The sequence below is a fragment of the Podarcis melisellensis genome (genome assembly GCF_964234715.1).
Source record: "Podarcis melisellensis genome assembly, chromosome: 15".
In the NCBI taxonomy this organism is placed as follows: Eukaryota; Metazoa; Chordata; class Lepidosauria; order Squamata; family Lacertidae; genus Podarcis; species Podarcis melisellensis.
The window spans coordinates 1,136,445-1,158,040 of NC_138532.1; the positions used below are offsets into that span (position 1 = coordinate 1,136,445).

General features: G+C 44.7%; 1 protein-coding gene and 1 long non-coding RNA gene across 3 annotated transcripts in view; both read right to left on the bottom strand.

Moving 5' to 3' along the window:
* LOC309358284 overlaps nt 1-21,596 on the bottom strand; it is a 439,047-nt gene that overhangs the window by 319,395 nt on the left and 98,056 nt on the right. The gene's annotated exons all lie outside the window — the stretch shown is intronic.
* LETM2 (leucine zipper and EF-hand containing transmembrane protein 2) lies at nt 720-21,207 on the bottom strand. Of its 2 annotated transcripts, none has more exons than XM_081891025.1 (11): nt 21,139-21,207; nt 19,325-19,404; nt 17,142-17,589; nt 14,804-14,947; nt 13,503-13,640; nt 12,637-12,840; nt 8,772-8,891; nt 7,181-7,288; nt 6,202-6,288; nt 5,892-5,966; nt 720-1,074 (listed from the first exon to the last, which is right to left on the bottom strand). In XM_081891025.1, exons 2-11 carry the CDS (start codon nt 19,369-19,371, stop codon nt 1,024-1,026), a joined length of 1,422 nt encoding a protein of 473 aa, XP_081747151.1. In that variant the 5' UTR covers nt 19,372-19,404; nt 21,139-21,207; the 3' UTR covers nt 720-1,023. The 2 variants fall into 2 exon arrangements, with proteins under 2 accessions (XP_081747151.1, XP_081747150.1); XM_081891024.1 differs by lacking the exon at nt 21,139-21,207 and adding an exon at nt 20,852-20,915.

Consider the following 21,596-nt stretch of genomic DNA (forward strand, 5'->3'; position numbering starts at 1 on the left):
TCCTTAGAATGCTGCGGATAGAGAAGATTCTGCATGCAAGGCAGGTTGAAAAGCAGACAGGCAATGGATGCACTAAGCTCCCAGTTAAGGCGTTAGAAGCAGCAGACTATTCCATATACATCACCAGAACTTCTCTCTTGCATCGAGTGACTCAGGACTGGATGTTTGTTTTCACTGCCTTCAGTGACAGTTGCTGTTCTTCTCCTTAGGAAATAGTATCTTTTCCCAGTGATCTGCAAGGATGACTCCTCCAAGAAATGTTGTACTCTGCTGCTCTCTGGTGATACTAAGTAGGAATAACTGTTCAAATAGCGTTTTGAATTTCCTCCAGTGAGTAATCAGATGTTGTTGCTTAGAGAGGGATGGAAATTAGTTATTATTTTCATTCATTCTACCCCACCTTTGTAAAATAAAATAGTTATGGTAAAGCTGCAATCCTATGCATGCTTGTTTGGAAGAGAGACATCCAGAGCTTCCTTCTAAGGTCATTTCCACACCATACATTTAAAGTGCATGGCTTCCCCAAAAGAATCCATGTGATTGTGGCTCTGGCTTAAATGCATCTGTTTAGGATTAGCCTGTAAATCAGTTTAAATTCCAAGTGTGTCAGCCTCTAAGTTGGGAAGCCCAAAATTATATAATGTCCACACAGAAAAGTACTTGTTATAGTATTGATGCTTGTCAGTTGTTTGCACGCACACACAAAAACACCACCCAAATAATAATAAACCACTGCTTTACTAAAAAATTTAGAAATACAAATCTTAACATCTGACAAGATTGCATAAGTTACACCTTCTCCCAATCATAGCCTATGTACATATTTACAAAAAAATAAGTTAAACGACACAGAATAAGATAAAAGAAGAGAGTGGCACTGTATACAACATGCTCTTCAGCCTGGCTTAGATGCAAAGAAAAAGCATCCATATCAGATCAAAGGAGTGGGAAAGGGGCTAGTCTACAACTTCAGAGAATGGAGCTTTTAATCCTGGAGTGCCCAAATATTTGCTGGTAGGACAGCTAGACTCCATTAGCACTGGCTTTGCTGCTCCGAGAGGCTTCTATTTTCGTCTGGAAAAGAACAAGAGGCAAACCTGAGTAACAAAGGAGATGCTGCTGGTGTACAGTTTTGGAATACTCAATATCAATACACCTTCTGATACAAAACACAATGCACTTGGAGATCAGTTCCAGAGGCCTTGCTTCCTCCTCAGGGAGGAGAGAGGGAGTTTTATAGCAACACGGGCCTAATACAGCAGCAGTTCTTTTGCAGTCCAGCCATAGCATTGCAATCCACTGATTTCATGGTGGTTCAGTCTTTGGCACCTGAAAATGCACTTCTCTCATCGGAAGAGCTTTCTAGCATCACCTCTCTCATCTTAGTCATTTGCTCCTAACTGCACTTTCTAATCAACTTGTACAAGTGGTGATTTGTTTATAAAATGTTAAATCACCATGTTATATATGTTTCAACAGGTCAAGAAAAGAAAAAAAACCACCATATTGAGGTCTCGGTAATTCATGTGTATATTTTATCAGTATGAATGAACTTTATTACGTTCACAGACCAGAATAAAAAACAAACAAACATATAAATAAAATAGCAGTTAGGATTTTTTTTAACTGATAAATGTTGGAGCAAATAAGGACAAAGAAACAAGCATAGGATAAAACAAGATTAAACATGGATAATGGATGGATAAAAACTGATAATTAAAACAGATAAAAACTAAAAACAAATAAAAACATGCAGTTAAAACAACTGTAAGAGCGTAAGAACTAAAAGACTCGCAGTTAAAACAACGATAAGAGGCTGCAGAGTAGAAGCCTCTGAAATAGAGGACACTCACAGCATTAGAAACTGGTGTGCAAATATGGTTAAAACAGACAATTAAAACAATGTACAACAATGAATTTAGACACAATTTGCAACAATAAACTATCCCAGGGAGTTGACTCAGAGTCCATGGAACCGAGTTTGGGGATTTTCATGCCGGACTATTTTGAGTTGGGCGATGGTCTGCATCTACAGATTTGCACACAGAATCTGGTGACCATCCAGGGCTTCTTCTGGTCTTTGCCTAACAGCAAAAGGTCTAATTTTTGCTTTTGCGGGAGGTCGGCGAGCCTCACCAGTAGGGGATCAATGAACTTACTGCGTGCTTCTTCATAAAAGGGACATTTAAAGAACAAGTGTTCTGGGCTTCCTATCTCTCCCAATGGACAGGCGCAAAGTCTCTGGGCATAGGGGACTTTTCTAAAGGCTCCATCCAGGACTGGCAAGTGTAAATGCCCTTCTTGCATTTCTAGATACAAGAAAGGAGATATGCTGCCAGTGCGGCTACGTATCTCTCGATTTCTCCAATTTTATAGTCGGGGCACCTTGCGCAGTCCTGTTGTCTCTCGGTATCTAATATTCTTTGCCTGACCGTGGCTTTTGCCTGGCCCAAGCCAGACTTAGAAGGGCCTGAGGGGCAAAACCCAGTTTTGGGAGGGTGTTCAGAAGTGCAGTCTGCCAGCCTGACTGGAATTGGTCGCAGAGGATCAGTGGGGCTATCCCTCGGGGGGAGCAGATTCAATGTCAGCCATTTGTATATTGATGTTAAGCAAATGCTAGCCTCCACTCTCATCATCCCCGTTTCCAACCAGGTCGCTCTAATGCGGTGATCTCTGCAGGGTATACTGTTCTCAGGAAGGGTGACTCGTTTAACGGAGACTCCTGGGGGTGCAAAGGGAAATGGTCCCCCCTATGAATGGGAGCACTTTTAAATTCACTATTTTTCTTAGCAATTCGCTGTCCGCCAACATATAAACAATTGTGCTGGATCTTACCCCAAACATGAATGTATATTCCCCGGGGATGTCGCCCCTGGTGCAACCATTTAGGATATGAAGACTTAGCTGCCTAGAGAATTTGAGGAGGCAGGCTCCAGCAAAATTTGAATGTTGATCCTTTGACTGCCTTGGTAGTTGTAAAGCCTCCGGGCCAAAATCGTCAGGGTACCCTATTTTTTGCCTGTATTTGGTTTCTAAACTGGGGTCATCAGGACCTAACCTTGTGTTTAGGTTCGCCCACCAGCAGGACCTTTGCTCCTGGATAGTCCGTTAGCAGTAACCTGACATAAGAGTCCAGTCTATTCCAGATGCCCTCAATATCGGTTTTTTTGCTTGTTGGGGTGATATAAGCATTGATAATTAGTAAACTGCAGTTTCCCCAGGATATGAGTAGGGCCATTGCTAGGTGGTCTAGGGGAGACAATTCCTTACAGGTGGCGTTTAGGCAGAGTGAGATTAGGATGTATACCCCCCCCCCTTGACCCTCCCTGGTCCTCTGCCTGCAACCGCTCTCACTGCATGTATAGAATCCTTCCAATGATGGGTTTTCAGCCGCCCACGTCTCCTGGAGAACGATGATATTCAAGTTTTGACGGTAGAAGGGAATGTCTGTAGAATGGGAGAGGCATCTGGACTAGCCGGCAACATTCCAGGAGATGATGTTTAGGGCAGCAGTTGATTCTTGGGTTTTGAGATTCCAGGCTCTCATAGCTGTTTTCTGCCGCTGATTCCTCAGGTCCTTTGAGTTTGGCTTGAGCCGCGATGCGGAGGCATGGGGGAGCCTTTTGAGGGGAAAACTAATTTGGGGGTATTAATTTGTCTGTCCAGGCAGTCACCCGCTAAGACCTTATTTCATTCCTCTGCATGAATAGCTTCTAGGATTCCCAGGCAGTCCATGAAGATTGAGCCAATTCCTGGCGCTGGCACCACTAGTTCGACTTGTTGCGATTTGTACTGGGTTGTTGGTGGAGGTGTAGGAAAACCCGTTTCTTCTGGAGACAGATATCGACAAGGTGTCCATTCCTCATTGGTTAAAGGCTTTGATTTGCAATTGATGTAATTAAATTCCATGGGAGGAGGCGGGGCTAGAGGTGGAAGGGACTTCCTTGTGGTCGATAATCTTTCAATTAGTGCATCCTGGGAAAGTAGGATCTGCTCGAGGTAGGTTGTTAGAAGTTGTTCATCCTCTGAGGAGAAATCCTTTTCTAACTTATTTGGTGAGGGCGGGGTTTTGTACAGCCTGCCAAATTGTTTAAGATTGCCAGCCTCTGGGTAGAGCGGCTTACCGTTTCTGGCGCTGTTGGATTCTGCAGTGCTGGTTTTGGTTTTTGGTCTGGCTGGCCTATGTGCTCCTAGAAGTGGTAAAGGGTCATCGATGTTTTCGAAGAAACGGTGCACAAGCAAGCCAGCCCTCAGGAAATTGTCTTTATTAGAAGGGGTCTGTTTAGTTGAGAGCCCGTCCTTAAAAGTCACTATAGCCCTATTTTGGGCCGTATCATGAGGGAGGAATTTTACCTTGATGATATTTTCTGCTGTCACGAGGCCCCTGGTGACTATTCCGATTTTTTCGGGAATATTTACTTTTCTTTGAGCATATGATGAGTGTCCTCTATTTGTGGGAAGTATTGTGAAGGCAAGTTTGTGATTATTTAACGTTAGCTTCCATCAAGTCTGTGTTGTTTTATCTTGATCCTTTCTTGTTATGTTAGGATACATGGGATTTCTTTGTGAAAGGGTTAGTTGCATGGGAGCCGGAATTTCCTTTTTTCCCACTAGAGGGCGGTGTGTGATCTGCTGGGGCGTGGGGCTTTTCCTCAGAGTGCTTTATTGGCATGCATGAGTTTGTGATTTTCTTTTGGGTTGTAGGAGCAGAGTACTTTGTTGTTGTATTCTCCAGCGGCTTAAAGAGCTTCTGGAAATTCAATTTTTTTTGTCCGGCAGGTCGGCGTTCCCTTTTGGCCTCTCAATTTGATGTTTTTGGTCTTCTTCATTTTTTGTGTTGAGCATTTTCTCTTTAAGGTCGGTTTCTTGGGAGCAAGAGACCCTCCCTCCTGCACTGAATTGTTTCTGTTTGTTTTTTTGTAATTGAGTCCTGGCTTAGTTTCACCTCCATTAGTCCTAGTCCCAGATGTCATGTGAGGGAAAGCGATCTCATGGTTCTTAATCAATTCAGTTAGAGTGGTAATTAAGGTTCAAGCTTTCCGAAAGGAAATTTTTAATTGGCTCAAGTTCTTTGCTTATCTGTGTGAAATGAGTTTTGAGTAACTCTTTGAACATCCCTGACAAGTAGAAGATAAAGTTGTCCAGGTACTGTAACCTTAAGCTGTTTGGCCATTTGTCTGTTTCAGTCAGCTCAGTCGGGGGAGGGCATCTTAAATTCTCTCCTGAGGGAGGGACATGGCTTCTAGGTTTTCCAGGAATTTCTCCTGTTCTAAACTTGCTTCAGGTCCCTCTTTGGCTAGCTCAGCTTGTTTTAGTTTTGTTGCCAGGTCCACTCCCTCACCTCCAACGTTAGTTTTTTTCTCCCTTCTAATCCAGGTGTGGTCAATAGGCCTGTTTTTTCTTTGGAGGAGTTGTTGCAGGTTGTAAAGATGAAATCCCCAGTTCTTTGCAACATTGTCTTGTAAGTACCATCTTCGTACTCGGAAATAAATGGGGCTATTTTATCCAGCCCACAGCTTTATGGGCTTTTCAAGGGAGGAGGTTCAAAGTTGATTTAAGTAGCTTTAAAACGGAGGGGAGGTTTAAAAGTTTAAAAGCACCCGACAGCTCCCGGAGTCCTTTACTGATAAAAGTTGGCAGATATTTTCAAAGGTTGAGCCTTTTTATCAGGGTAATTTGATCATTAGAGCTCCTACTCACGCAGCAGAGACTCAGTTGAGACTTGACCCGGCGCCATCTTCTCTATTTTATCAGTAATTTTAATAACTATTTTGTTTGGTTAAGATGATAAAACAAAAATCTATTCGTGTGGTACATAGTCTCAAATACTGTCAGCTTAGTCATTGTTTATTTACAAGCTGTAGTGCAAGAGGCAAAGAGGTAAAACTCACCTCTCCTGCAGGAGGCTTGACTGACACCTCAGGAACTGGTAATTTCTCTGTTGGCTGCAATATAAATTCTTCACTCTTCAAGAGGGAGAGAGAGAAATAAGGTCAGAGAACTGGTTTGTAGGCCAAGATTCAGAAGGAAAAAATAGAACGATGAACCCAAGCAATTTTGTTGCAAGAGCCCTGGTGTTCTTCAAGAAAGAAATGCTACTACACCATGAGGGCAACTGGTGAACACCCTTTTAGTTACTTATGAACCTAATTATTGGAGAAGCTTTGAGAAAACACCCAAAGAGCACACACCATTTCTCACCTTTCTTTCCTGTACTTTGGGGGCAGAATCCAACAAGGTCTCATGATCCTCATCATCTGTGTCTGCATCACCCTCGGTCTTCAGAGGCTAAAACAAGAACAGAACGCTTGGTGTCACCATTTACTTTCTAGATCTCAGTGAAGCAAGACGGCCTTCACCCTAATTATCTACAGAGGGAAAATGTTCAGGCTTTCCTGCAGTGCTAATTTGGGTTTACAGCACCCGTCTCTGAGACTTGGACCCACAAGAAACAAAGTGTGTCGCTTGGGAATTGTGTACAGATGCCGCCAGGAAGGATGAAGTCTGTGAAAGATTTTATGCATCCTGAGATCTGCATTCTTGGGACTCGCCTTGAAGGAAGCAGCAGATACCCATATGGAGGGGGACATTATTGATGCAGGACAAAACATGGGGTTTCCCAAACTGTCTAATTAACCTCACTCAGGAGGTGCCATTTCAGTTTTGAGGTGCAGGGGAGGGATGAGAGAGATGAGAGTTCAAAAGCCAGCTTTCGAACTTCACAGACACGTTCAGGATTAAAGCTGCAATGCTATACACTCTTGGGAATAAATCTTACTTAGACTTAATGAGATTATGGGCCAACAGGTACAGGATTCAGCTGCAAGTTAGCTGGACTTTGGTTCCAATGACATCAACAGGAACTAAAAAGTCATGACAAAACTGATTGGTTTCATCAGGACCCAAATTCAACTAACTTAGACTGGACCTAACAAGGTGTGCATTTGTTATATTTACTTCTTTATACCTTTTAGCTATAAGTGCTCCTGCGAAATAATCATGTGTAGTCTAAAACTGGGGAAGGAACAGTTCCCCACACCTATTGGTGGGTCTGCCCCTCTTGTAAAAACTCTGCTGCAGTGGTTCTAGGTCATCCCTGTCAGCCTCACAAACCCACTCCTCCTCCTCAGGAAGCCATCAGGTCCATTTCTTGAACACTGCTGCTGTCGATCCTGCTCACCTCAGCTGGATTCACAAGAGGCTTGGGCTTCACCTCTGTCAAATATAAGGCACGAGAAAGTAGCAGCAGAGAAGGGGGAACGTTTTCTCTAAGATGTAGATCTAGCCACTGTGTAGCAGAAAGAAACAAGAGAAAGACGGTGTCAGAGAATTTTGATTTAAACTGTGGTGGGGAATTGCATTTTAGTGAGCCTGAAAAATCCATGCGCAAGTGTTGGAGCATGGGCCACCTTCCCACATGGACAAGCAACCTCCCTTTACATAGTTGTTCAGATAGAGGCTGGCATCCCAACTAACATTAGGCAGCCTGCCCATGCTTGCTTTATCTTCTGCCTGAGCCATATCATTCTTAAGTTGTTTAAACTGAACAGCAAATCCTGCAACATTCCTGTGTTCCTTTCCCACAATGCTTTAGAGTAAGAGTTCAAGGCAAAGCAGGCCTCTGCAGAGATGGGGCTGCTGGAGTTTGCCCTGGAATATCCTATGGACTCATGCTGGCCTGAGGTCAAGTCCAACGGAGAGCACACAGCAGCTCACCAAGGGAAAGGGGAGACCTAAAGATGCCAGAGGTTCCTCAACGACATGAAAATATGGGGCTCCACCATTTCAGCATCCACCTGAGGCCCCACACTTTCCTGTAAGCTCCCCGCAGAAAAGGCAGTGGGGACATGTGAAGGCCACCTAGGGATGCTGGAATGCAAAATTACAAGGCAGCTTAAGCTAGCTTTCAGCTAAGTGGTGGAATTTGCTGATTAGCTGCACAGATGTTGAAGCCATATCTGTCTTGCTCCAGAGAACTCAGATCCTTCAGCACAGGATCTAATCCTGGTATGCTGAATCTCCTACCAATAACTGCTGACTCATGTGAGATGGTACCCAACTCAGCTCATTTGGGCTCTCACATAATTTGGAACAGGATGTTTAAATATGTAAGACTAAAGTCTGATAATGGGAATACTGTAGCACTGGGAAAACTAAGTTGATCCAATTGGGATTTAGCCATAAAAGCAGCACTACTTTCTGTTAGAGACCCTCAGGGTCCTGTTATATCAGATGATGTACTCTGTTATGACATAAGAATAGAAGAAAAACCTAGCTGCTGGACCAGGCCATTGAACACAGCATCTTCTAACAGGGACCAACGAGATGCTATGGGAAGCCTGCAAGCAGCCGTGCTCTCCCCACTCTCCATTCCCTGCCACCCCCTCACTGCCCGCAGGGCCAGCTCCTCTCCTGATTCTGGATGCTGCAGATATCCATGAGTAGATCTCTCCTCCTCCACGAATCTATGGGATAAACTTGGGCTTAAGCTTGTAGTATATTTTGTGCACATCTAGGAGATGCAGGGGGGAAATTATTCAGAATAATGAATGTTGTTCCTGGCAACCTTGAAATTATTAGTTGTGAGGGGTAGCTGACTGTTTTTAAATGTTTTTAGCTTTCTTAATGTTTTGCTTTATTTTAATTCTTTTGCTCCTTTCTTGCTTGCTGCCCTGGGCTCCTTTGGGAGGAAGGGTAGAACATAAATTTAATACAAAAGAGTAATTCTCTTCTCAGAGCTGATTCCCCACCCTCCCTCATCCCCAGCCTGCCTGGTTGAGTTGCTCTTTCAGCTGCTCCTCCGTGAGGCCCAAGGACCTCATTCCTCTGGCTCTGCAGGCACTTTGCAGCTCAGACACGCTCAAGCCATTAACACCTTCCTTGGCAATCATCTGCACATAGCAAAGAGAGATCAAATTAGCACCACCACCTTCTTTTGGAAATCAGGCCACCATCCCTTTCAGCAAGTGGTGAACTCAGAAGGTAACACTCTCTCACTGACACATACTATAGAAACAAACTGAAGCACTAAGAGTAAAACAAAGAGCATTTTCCTGGCAATGCAGAGGGTTAAACTATTTTTGAAAAGAAAAAAAATATTACACCATTCCATTCATATGCCATGGAATGGAATGGCATACAAAAGATGAACAGGTCAAATACACTGGGCGGAAGACTTGGGACATAATATACAAATGATACACTGGGAGAGGCTATAGAAAACAGATCTGAAATTTACGACATGTTCTCCACTGAAAGAAAACTATATTAAAATGATGTACTGGTGGTATTTGATCCCAGTAAAATTAGCAAAACTGTATAGAACAAGTACAAACATATGCTGGAAATGTACAGAAAAAGAAGGTACCTTTTATCATATGTGGTGGACTTGTAGTTAAAACCTTCTGGGAAATTATGTATAATGAAATGAAAAAAAAGTTTAAAATAACTTTTGTTAAAAAACCAGAAGCCTTTTTATTAGGAATTATAGGTACCAAAATTCCAAAGGACCAGAAAAAACTGTTCATGTACGTGACAATAGTACGGACGTTACTAGCCCAGAGATAGAAGGAAGAGACAGCCCTAACCAGAGAAGAATGGCAAACCAAGTTGATGGACTATTTATAATGTATATACAAGATTATTGTAAGCAGGTTAAAACATTAGCAGGATTTTAAACACACTTGTAATGTAACAGAATGTATGGATAACTTAGAAAGATAAAAATATTTGGAGAGGTATTGATATGCAGTTGAAAATAGGATGAGGGAAGGGATGGGGGGAAGTCAGGAGATTTAGAGAAATTTCAATATTTGGATTCGGAATTGGTTTTGTTATATGTTTATATTCTTGAAAATCAAATATTTGTTTAAAAAAATAAAAAATAAAAAATTACACGTGGCCTTTCATTCCAACAACAGGTTATCGTGCTTCTGTCAATACATCAGAAGTCACCTCTATCCAAGTTTTAGCAATGTGCAAGTTTAAAATCAGCCTACTGATTAAAAATCAAAATCTCTATTTGGTTACGAGTCCTAGTCTTAGTAACTGAAAGCTGTAGTTATGCACAGCTGTGGTTATGCAAGTTTGAAAATTTGTGACCATAGAAAGTGAGAGAAGAAGCATTATGGGGACACTTTAGCTGATTCAGTCTAGCCAGCATTCAATCACTTTCAGATAAACAATGGGTGCCCCTGATTAACTAACCTAAAAGACCATACAGGAACTATTTTGGGACTGGGGTGTGAGTTTCATGTTTCTGACTCACAACCAGAGAAGCAGAACCTGTGAGTTTTGCACCAAAGTAGTTGTTTAACTTGCTTGAAATGAGAACTTTGTGAAAATGCCATAAGGAACTCTATGTAGCAGCGTGAGTCACTCAAGCCGGAAAACTCTAAGAAACCCCAAGGCAAAGGGCCATGCAGCCAAGGGACAGGGGTTTGGGTTTGTTCACTTTTGCTGCAGGAATTCTTCTTGCAAGTAGTAGTAGTAGCAATAATAATAATAATAATTTTTTATACCCTGCCCATCTGGCTGGGTTTCTCCAGCCACTCTGGGCGGCTTCCAGGAAAATCTTAAAAATACAATAATTCATCAAATATTAAAATTTCCCTAAACAGGGCTGCCTTCAGATGTCTTCTAAAAGTCAGATAGTTCTTTATCTCCTTGACATCTGATGGGAGGGCATTCCACAGGGCAGGTGCCACCACCAAGAAGGCCCTCTGCCTGCTTCCCTGTAACTTCGCTTCTTGCAGTGAGGGAAGGGCCAGAAGGCCCTCGGCGCCGGACCTCAGTGTGTGGGCTGGATGATGGGGGTGGAGACGCTCCTTCAGGTATACTGGGCCGAAGTCGTCTTTGCAACAGATTTTGAAACACAGGGGGGGGGTTTGCATGTTTATTATTTTTGACTGTTTAACATTTTTAGAATTACTCTGTTTATGTGTTTGAAAGCTATTTTTGTAATGCAGATCAGGCTGGAGCAGGGGTTGGGGGAAAAATTTAGCCGCGGGCCAGTCCACTTTTCCTCAGACCTTGTGGCGGACCGGAGAAGCGGCACCGGGGGGGGGGAGCTGGAAGAAGAGGCATGGGGGGCAATAAGTCCTCCTCCCCACCTGCTGCGCATACCTTCCCAGGGGTTGCTGCCGCAACTTCTCGTGGGGAGGCGGGGTGAGCTCGTCCGCTCTGCTCTTTGGCCCACAGCAGCACCAGGGCAGCAATGGCGGAGGGAAGACGAGTGGCGCAAAAGGGCTGGCTCTGGAGAGAGGGCTGCTTAAAATGGCGCTCAGCCCAGCCCCCTTCCTACTCTAGGCAGGGCGGGGGGAAGCCAGGAGGCACCACCATCACGGGGGGGGGGGGGTGGAATGGCGCAGGAATAAAAGTGGTGCAGCCCGAATGAACAGAATCCCCACGCCCATCCACGGACAGGCTGTGGGCCGGATCCTGAAGGCAATTGGGCCTGATCCGGCCCATGGACCTTAGTTTGCCGACCCCTGGGATGGAGTATGCACCAAGAAGGAAGCAGGAGACCTGAAGAAACCTTAATGGATTGGGAATAAGCTTTTACCATGTTGGGTTAAAAGTGTAATTGTGTTATGATGATGTTGGTAATGTGTGTTCTAATGCCTTTATTAACCGTTCTGTTGTTTTTTTCTAAACAGGAGCTCCATTTGGTTTATCACACATGTGATGTCAGATGTGATTTTCTAGAGTGGGGGGTAGTGCTATGGGTTTGCAACTATTTCACTTTAGAAGACCTCTGAAGGCAGCCCTGTTTAGGGAAGTTTTTAATGTCTGATGTTTTATCATATCATCATCATCATTAATTTTGTTGGGAGCAGCCCAGAGTGGATGGGGAAACCCAGTCAGATGGGTGGGGTATAAATAATTTTTTATATTGTTGTTGTTGTTGTTACACGGCCTGTCTTTTTAATTCTCCTGTAAAAACCTTCCTCGCCATCTAACTTATTCACACCTGCAATATCTGCCTACATCTTGAATCTCTGTGCCTGCCTTGCCTCTTCCTGCCATTGGCTGAGCTGCTCTGACCTCACATTAAGACTGCATATGGGTGGGAATGAGGTGGCTTCCAGTCTCCTGTCACTGTCATTGGTTGGACTGTTTCAGTATTAGCGGGGCAGCAAACTGCAGAGATGATAGAATCACAGAATGGTAGAGTTGGAAGGGACCCGAGGGTAATCTAGTCCAACCCCTTTCAGTGCAGGAATCTGATGTTATGGCACAGAACCACATTGCCATATCCATTAGAGGGTGACCTTGCAGACATCTGTATTAAATTCCAGCATCCATGGGCAACTTGTACAAAGTTTAACTTTTTCAACTTTCTCTGAACACTATAGGTTTTTAAATGAAAGCTTGTTATGTAGACCAACTGAAATATTCTGGAGTCTTAGGGTGGCGAGAAAGAAAATAGGCAGCACTTGCTGCTTCCACTACATGAAAGTAATTGGGAGTTCAGACACAGCACTTTGTGTTTACCTTCACAGATTGTGGAAAGCATAATCTGTCAGCCCAAAGCACTGAGACTTGGGCATGATTGCACCTTTCAGACTCAGGTATCAGAAGAGAGAAATGACTGGCAGAGAGCTGTTAACATTTTCTCTTTTTTTGGTCTCTTACTTCATCATCTGTTTTGATAGACCTGAGCTTCATCAAAAGCTGGAAGCGGAGGAGGTTATTAGTGCCAATGGGCTGCAGTTCAAGCAATTTGCAGAGGACCACCAGCTGTGGCCGCTCCAAGTGTTCCAGGGTCAGCTCATCCTCAAATAGCTTTGAAAACCGCACGATCTCCTGGGTGCTGGGCTGCTGGCCACTATGCCGAACCTGTACAAAGCAATGAATAAGATTCCAGCAAGAATGTGTCCTCCTCCTTCTCCTCCCATACATGCTCCACAAACAATTGGAAGTTCTTTCCTTAGGGCACATATAATGTTCAGGACATGGAGAATCTCTTCTCAAAAGGTCCTGAAATTTGGCAAGAGCAACAGATACGTTCTATGGAGGCCTTGGGATTACTCAATCTCGAAACATTGTTGGAAGTATAAGCTGAGGAATGTGCTGCTACAGACAGACGCTTGATGTGGAATCTATGTACAGTACTGACTAAGAGTGCAACTGATATATTGCACTAAACCCTCAAGTAATGAGTAAAAACAAAAACAAGAAAACAATGTTGGGAAGAGTTTCCTATGCCTAAATAGGAAGACATAGCTTCTATGTGGTCTCCAAAACCTACCTACATTATTGTGGCGAGGGGATTCAAATACTTTCAGCTAGAACAAGGCTGAGGAATCTCCAGCCTGCAGCCAAATTTGGCCCACAAGACCAATTTTGGGAAGCCATGCCCAGCTGCCCTCAGCCGATGTCACCCGTGATGTCAGGTGGGGGTGGGGGTGTAAGCGTGGGGCGTCTGACAGTTCCTTCCTTTGCTGGAGCTAGGCATGCTGCCAGCCAGCCATCAGCTGATGGGCAGTAGAAGTCTGTACCTGCTGAACATAAGAAGAGAATTGCTTCGTGGCTTCTCCAGTACTGGCTTTGTTTCTTCTGGCCAGCTCTGTGATGGTCTCCTGCAGGAATTTGGCTAGTTCCAACTTTGCACTCAGTTTCTTTCTCTGCTTTTCTTCCTTAATACAAATAATAATAAACATTTGCAGTTATCTAACGATTTCAAATATTGAAAAGCTTTTTCAGTACTTCTTAAAAAGGTAAAGGTAAAAGGACCCCTGACCATTAGGTCCAGTTGTGGCTGAGAACCCTATGAGGCAGGGTCACGGGACAAGAAATAACCTGGGGCCCTAAAGTTGCTGTTGGACTCTAGTTCCCATCAGCCTCAGCCAGCATGGCCAATGGTCAGGGACAATGGGAATTATAGTCTAGTAACATCTGCAAGGCCACAGGTGAGCCTTCTGTGCTGTAAGATATGCCAATATTATCCTTTTGCTCACAGCTAGTCAGTTTCTGTTCCACTGTTATTTTTCATGGCTTAAATTTATAGGAGATAACAAGAGATCAAAGACTTGCTAGAGGAACTACTGTAGGTTCTTAATGAGCATGAATGCTAAAATTGCCTGTGAGATACAGAAGTGGTGGAGCACGCATAAACACACCTCATCCCATTTCACCCTCTTCTGTGTCCAAAGGGAGCTGTGCATTGGTGGGTGTGCATCAACTGAAAGTACCAAAATGGTTGCTGCCTATATTTTATTCTATTATTTCATTCCCAAATCCACTGTTGGGCAATACTTTTGTTAGGAGTGAACAAGCTTTTGCATTTCCCCAAACTCTTCATCAGCAAGATGCTACAAAAGGAGGCAGGGGGCTGGATCTTGACGCCATGAAGACTCAGTTCCATTTGGGACTCTATTCTGGGATGTAAATTGCACACCTAGATTGCTAGGTGCTGCAGGTACCAGGTTATGCCTAGGATTCTCATCCCCACTTGTGAAAGCATAATGCCTGGCACTTACCCATATCTGACTTATTATCCTCTTATTCTATCCTTTCAAGAAGCTCAGAGCAGTGTATAGGATCTCCCACTTGTCCATTTTATCCTAAGAATAACCTTGTGGGTTAAGAGAGTGTACGTGCAAGTGTGTTCAGCCCAAGGCCGAGAGGATTTGAACTTGGGCCTCTCTATCCCCCTTCATACAGCTTATGGAGACATTGATTCCCATACAGCAAACAGATGCAGCAGAGTTGGAGGCAGACAATTCCTGACACAGTGGCGTCACATCATGCTATGATACACTGTGGTTGAGGCGAAGACTGAGCTGCTTTTCATACTGACCTTCTTAGATTCGGTTTCAAAGGTTGAAGGCAGCATCTCAGGAAACAGTTTCAGAAATACAGGTAAGAGGAATTCCATGAAGGGCACAATGATGAACACCAAAAAGGGAACCAGCCGGAAAAGATCAGCAGATGTTCTCATCAGCTGCAGAGGTTAAGACACAAAGCAGAACAACAGAGTCTCTTCCTATGCATTCAACTTGTCAGCAGAGGCCCTGCTCAAAAGAACCAGGAAGGTGACATCAGCAAGGCTAAGTGTCTTTTTGTTGCTCTGGAATTTCAGAGAAGCTTTGCAATGCACTTCCCTACTTGTTTTTAAGATGTCTTTCAAATAATTTTGTTGAGGCAGGATTTTAGTCTCCTATATGGCTGGAGAAATGTTAAGCTAGCTCCCATGTTCTTGTTTATGACACTATCTTTCATTTTGCTAAAGTTATGCTGATATGATTTTAAAGTTATAAGCTACACTTCTTTCAGATTTATTTCTTTAAGGCATGGCTAAGCAATCTGAGAAGAAAATGGTGTCTCAAACAGCATCTTCATATAAATATAAGATTGCACAAAATCTTGAAAGCATGAAATGGAAAAAGGAGAGTCTCTCTTTTGCCGGTCTTAGACAGAAGCAGTTAAACTGAGTTATCTAGAAGAGAGGACCCTGGGGCTCTCCAAAGGCTGAAGAACTAGAACTCTCATCATGTCTGATGCAGTCATTAATGCAACACAGTAATTCACTTTTGTTGAAAGAAATGTAGCTGCGCATTTCTAAATTGAGGTAAATCCATTATTGTTTTTCAATAAAAACTGAAATTTATGTTGTATAACTAAGTTTTCCTGGTTCATACAAATCAATATACTAAACTGACATATAGCAGCTTTAAAATGCCTTTTATTTCAGTATTGCATGCTTGTCAAACAATGTTTGATTTGTTTAAATACTATGCTTCAAAACCAGTACTAAACTGTTGAGATTTGACTTCTGTGAAAAGGTTCCTTCAAGAATTATAGAACTGGGCTTCAAAGAATAAGCCATCAAAGGTAGGTACATCATTGCAATTCCTAAGCAACATACACTTTTAGGAGCTGAATAAATAATGAAAGTTCTGCCAGTTAAAAATAGGACAATAACATGTATTTAGCCCTGAAGAAGGGGATTTACCTTTTATTCACTTTAAATTAGCAACCTTAAGAGCCACATTGAAACAGAATTTCCCCTTCTACATCTTAAAATATATTTTAAAAAGCGAGCTCAGTTGCTTAGAGCTTGGTGCTGATAGCACCAAGGTTGCAGGTTCGATCCCCGTGAGGGACAGCTGCCTATTCCTGCATTGCAGAGGGCTGGACTAGAGCACGGTCCCTTCCAACTCTAAGATTGTTTGTCTATGTCTAGCCTTGATCCCTGGCCGTGGTCGCTGGGGCTGATGGGAGGGGTTGTCCAACAACATCCGGAGGACCAAAGGTTCTTTACTCTGTCCTGCAGGGATTAACTTTGATAGTACACAATATTTTTAAAAAATATTTTTTGAAACTAGTATTTTATCGCAGCAAGCCAAATGAGCAATTATATGCATGACAAGAAATCACAAATTGAACTGTGGTATAATTTAGCATAATGATTTCAATATGTGTTTTTTTCCTGCACAAGTTAAAAACTCTCTGGCCTGAAAAGCACCACCTCAGTGGGCTTATTTCGTTGTGTGGGGAGAGATAACATTAACTTAGGATTGTTTACGTAATTGTGCCTTTCCCTGCTCCCCCAGCAAAAGCAGCATCAACCTTTCAGCTGAGTATTTGAGAAAGCTCTCCTAGGCCATGCTGTGTCAGACGGTTTGCTCAGAGGAGCGTGGGAGAGAAGGGTGATAGTCTCCCCTCTTGCAGCAGCAATCCTGAGTTTCCCCCAAGGAGAAAGGTGATGCCTATGACCTGGCCTCAAATACTGGAAACAAGACAGGGAGAGAAGTCATCCTCACGTCCTGCACGTGAACTCAGAGAGGCATCTGTGTGTGTGTGTGCATGTGTGCGTGCATGTGTGTGTGTAATCAATATTATGTGATTTCCACAATCAGGACATAGCTGACATCCTATGGTACACATAAGGTTGCCAGGAATGACTGCCTCTCTAATTTCTGTGTTATGCCATACTCCCCCCCACATGGCAGCCACTTTGTCTGAAATGTGCCCACTGAGCCAAAAAGTTTGGCAACCTTATCAGACTAGTGAACAAAAATTTGGAACCAGCCCAAAAATCTGATGGTAGGGGCCAGTCAGCTCCAAATATTCATTTGATTGCTTGGTCCAGTGGACGGGACTCCACTGCTGAGTGCTTTCCATTCAATGCTCACCCTTCGCCTTTCCCTCCGAGTGAGAACTTGCCCGTGTAACAGCCTCCACACCATCCTAGCAGCAACTTTTGTGTCAATCCAAAGCAGATGGAATCCATTGTAATAATGTTTTAGTTCATCTATAATCCTCTGGCGTAACGGTATCTTGGCAGTCTCTGTCGCTTGGTCCACTGGAACTTTGGCCAGCTCCGTGTCCTTTGTTACAGTACTTTGGCTAGGCTGAGTTTTGTCCTGAAGCTCTTGGTGCCAGGAAGCTGACGTGTGAAGCATTCGCATGGGCTTAGTTAGCAACTGAGGTAACCTGATGCCCTGCTGCGCACTGAGGAGCAACTGCTGGCTCTCAGAGTCCTTCAGGTATGTTCGGTTAAAGTGGGAATCCAACAGCTGGGCAAATACAACCGATGGGGAGAACGGGGAGCAGATGGAGTGTACAAGAAGATGAGGTCCCCTGTGAGGGGTAAGAGACAAAACAATAATTGCTGTAACAAAATACCAAAAATACTGGTACTGCCCCATAGGCGCCGACTCCATGGGGCCTGAGGGGGCCCGAGCCCCCTCAAAAATTCGTTTGGGGGGGCTCAGCCCCCCCAATAATTTAGGAAAATTATTACCGTATTTTTCCCTCAAAAAGAGGAAGCGGCTGCTTTCCTGCATTCTGCCTCAGGGTCTTACTGCCCACCCTCCTGTTTCCTTGCTGTGTTTGCTCAAACGGAACAAAGAGCAGGGAAAGCCCCTCCCCTCCAGGCAAGCAGAGTGTCGTCTCTGTGCTCCAGGAGGGGGAGGGAGGGAGGGAGAGAGAGGGAGAGGGAGAGGGAGAGGGAGAGGGAGAGGGAGAGGGAGAGGGAGAGAGAGAGAGAGAGAGAGAGAGAGAGAGAGCACTCTTTGCATTGGGTCACCCCAAATTCACCAACAGATCACATAGCATGTCCATGGCTACAGCCTGCCCCCCCAAAATCACGCACCCACTGTTGCCTGGGGCTGCAGTGGTGCAAAAATGTGGTTAAAAAGCATGGATCCACAGGGATCCTCAGGATCTTTGCATTGGGTCACCCCAAATTCACCATCAGAGCACATAGCATGTCCATGGCTACAGCCTGCCCCCCCAAAATCACACACCCACTGTTGCCTGGGGCTGCAATGGTGCAAAAACGTGGTTACAAAACATGGATCCACAGGGATTCTCAGGATTTTTGCATTGGGTCACCCCAAATTCACCATCAGATCACATGTCTGTGGCCACAGCATGAAGCACAAAAATGATACATCATTAATATTCACCGCCCATGGCGGCAGCCAATCGGCTGCCGCAAAGGGCGGGCCCTCACAGGTTCACTTAAGGTCGGGGCAGCCCGGGGCTCGCCCCTTTCGTTCCCCCAGCAGCAGCGGTTTGGAGGTCTTGGGCCCCCCCAATATTTTTTATAAGTCGGTATGGGCCCCCCCAATATTTTTTATAAGTCGGCGCCCCTGTACTGCCCAAATTTTTGCAGGCCTTTGGCGTCAACTAAAGATGCACTAGTTTGTCCATGCCTGTAGAGAAGGGTGACTGGAATCTGATGGAGCAGTATTCCTCACCTGCTGTACCGTGCAATTTTGTGTGTAGGGGTGTATGTGAGAGAGTTTATTCTGTACAGCTGTTTTTAAATGTTTTAACTGTTTTGTAATTGTAGTTTTGTCTGCATTGTACCTTTATGGGAGAAAGGGCATAGCAGAAATACAAGAACACATCTTTAAAATATTGTGATCAGTACTCACCCCTCTCCTCAGCTTAAGAAGGAAATTGGGTCTTGCCCATGCTGGGTTTCCGAGGTACTTGGAAGCAGAGTAGTCTTTGCTCCTTCTGTGCATCTCTGAAGTCCAGTGCAACAGCAAAGACAAGATCCTGCCCTTATCTGGAATCCTCTATAATGATATTGGGGTTCAGAGGTACACAGAAGCAGAAAGACTCCTTACTGCATCTACAAACCCTTGAAGCTCAGCACAAGATCAGGTATGAGCAGTATTGGTGAACGGGCAAATACCTTCATTGGCCCCTGAGTATTCCATTAATCATTCCTGCAACCCAATGTGTTTAATGAGTGGCGCTGTTTCTCACTACGATGACGACGCACTTCTTCCAAGCTTTAGGCAACTGAAACAATGATTTATTATAGTCCACAAAATAATGTCAATAATTAATTTCTTACCTGGACCTAGCTACTGCAAGGAATATGTTACAGCTGTAGAAGGCCATGTTCACCTGGAGTCAGTCTGTTTGGTCTATGGCCTGGCAGAATGAAAAACAACATTTTAAGCTAACATCTGCCTCTTAAAAAGGGAATTCACTCAACTAATGTAGCAGTAAACAACTTAAAATGGAAGTTCATTAAACAAACTATTCCTTTACATAGTCTTCAACAGAAGGTACTACAACAGGTTAGTAAGCATTCTGTGTCACAGACACAGCTTCCATCTGAAATGATATTTTCAGCCAATATATAGGATCAGGGCTGTTTCGCTCATTGCACATCAAGAAATGTGTTTTCCATGACCTAGTCATAAGGTGGGAAGCCATTACTAACCCATGTTCTTTGATTCTCCCAGCATGAAAAGCGCTCTAGCTCTTTTCCCTAGCCTTGCTTGCTAGGGATGCTCACATAAGATTTTGTTGGAACTCAAAAAGCCCTGCGAGATCTTGCAAGAGCATCCCAAAACTGGTGCACGGAGAGGACCTTGCCCCTTAGCGAAGCAGAGAGCTTAAAAGCTCTTTTTGCACCAGGTTTCACTGGCACAAAAAAAAGCTTTTAAGCTGTCTGCCTTGCTTTCATTTAACATGTTGAATTTCAACCAGCCGGCCTTCAACTATGTATGGTTGAAATCACACAAGTTAAATGCACATAACATGTGATCGTACTGTAATATAGGAGAGGCAGAAACTCTTTGGCTCTTCAAATGTTTTGGTCTCAAACTCTGATCAGCCGAATCTCAGCAGGGTCAGCACTGATGGGAGCTGTAGCCCAACAATATCTGGAGAGCACAGTGTTGGCTGCCCCTGATCTGTATTGGCATGCTGCACAGTGGTCAAAAACAAAAATGTGATGATTCAAAAATGAATCGGCCTTCATTGGTGCTTCATTCCAGCAGTTTGTTATGCTTTACCTCAGCGTTCAAAATTTGCCAGGCACATTTTCCACCTGGCTATCAGCCACTTGCGACCAAGTGAAGCTGCCTGAGCACCAGGATGGCAGCTGACATCTCCACCCTCTGGAGGTCCTTGCCTGGATCTGGACTGCTTTCACACACCAGCAACACACCCTGTAGAATTCTATCTGTTATATTTTATCTGCACAACAAGAATGAATTTCAGGAATCAAAAAATCTTATTGAAAAATACGACTTTGGAGCCTTCTGGCTGAAAAATGGTAACTAGGCATTCCTTTTTGGCAACTGAAACCCTGGTTTAAGGAGCCATTTGGCATCTAGCTTGTATATCTGAGTTTGTAACACTGCTTTAATTTTGCCCTGGGTTATGAGCTGCATTCTCCTTTTTATCTGTATTGATTTTAAAGTGGCTGCTCTATTTTTATGTTGTGAACTGCTCTGAGATGTATGGATGAAGGGGCGCCTGCAAATTTAATCAATAATGTTGTTGCATGCTGCCTTGAGACTGAGAAAGTAGTGTTTTAATTAATAATAAAATTATTTTTAAAACCACCCCAAAAGATGGAACGCACCAGAGACAAGAACAGGACTGAGTTTTAAGGTCAAGTTCAAAATCAAAACTTTTAAATATTGTGCAACAACCTAAAGCCCAGGATGCTGACGGGATCTGCCTGAAACCCCCGGGCTCGTCTTCTCCGGGAACAGCGGGGCTGCCCAGCCCGGTCCCTCGGGCCCCCCTCGCCCCCCGCCAGGACCCGTGGCCGGGCTGCGCGCCGAGAAGCCGCTGCCCAACTCCCGCGGCGCCCCGGCCCCTCTCGCCCCGCCCCGCCCGTACACGTGACGCCGCATCCTCACGTACCCGGCCTCTCCGGGGAGCGCCCCGCCACGGGCTCCCCTCCCCCGCTCTGCCACCGGCCGCTTTCGGGCCCAGCGGCCCCCGCGCGCGCCCCGGATCCTCTTTTTCTCTCGCGAGCGGATGCCCGCCAATGGGGATGCGGGGCCGGGTGACGCGCGCGAGCCCGCTTCCGGGTCCTTCGCCCGGCATTTCGGAGGAGGGGCCAAGGGCGGGGGCGAGCTCTCCTGCTGCCCTCTGGCGGCGAGCCCGGCTTCCTGCAGGGCGGGCAAGGGGCGCCTGCGAGAGAGAGCCCTGCCTGCGTGCAGCCCGTGGCGGAGAGGGCGCCTGGGCTGGGACTTCCAGGCTTTGCAGGGAAGGAGAGTTCTGGCTTCCAGCGCGGAAGCGGAACTTTTCCTATCGCTTTGCGCTGCTACAATTGTGTTGTCGCCATTTGCTTCGTTCTGGGGCTTTTAAATCACCGA

What these genes read in the sequence shown, in the direction of transcription:
- LETM2 (XM_081891025.1), bottom strand. Translation starts at nt 19,371, where the DNA reads ATGGCCTTCTACAGCTGTAACATATTCCTTGCAGTAGCTAGGTCCAG. An exon ending in CTTGCAGTAGCTAGGTCCAG is followed by an intron (nt 17,590 to 19,324) that starts GTAAGAAATTAA and finishes TACCCCTCACAG; the next exon opens with GGGACCTCATCTTCTTGTAC. An exon ending in TGAAAGAGCAACTCAACCAG is followed by an intron (nt 7,289 to 8,771) that starts GCAGGCTGGGGA and finishes TCTGCTACACAG; the next exon opens with TGGCTAGATCTACATCTTAG.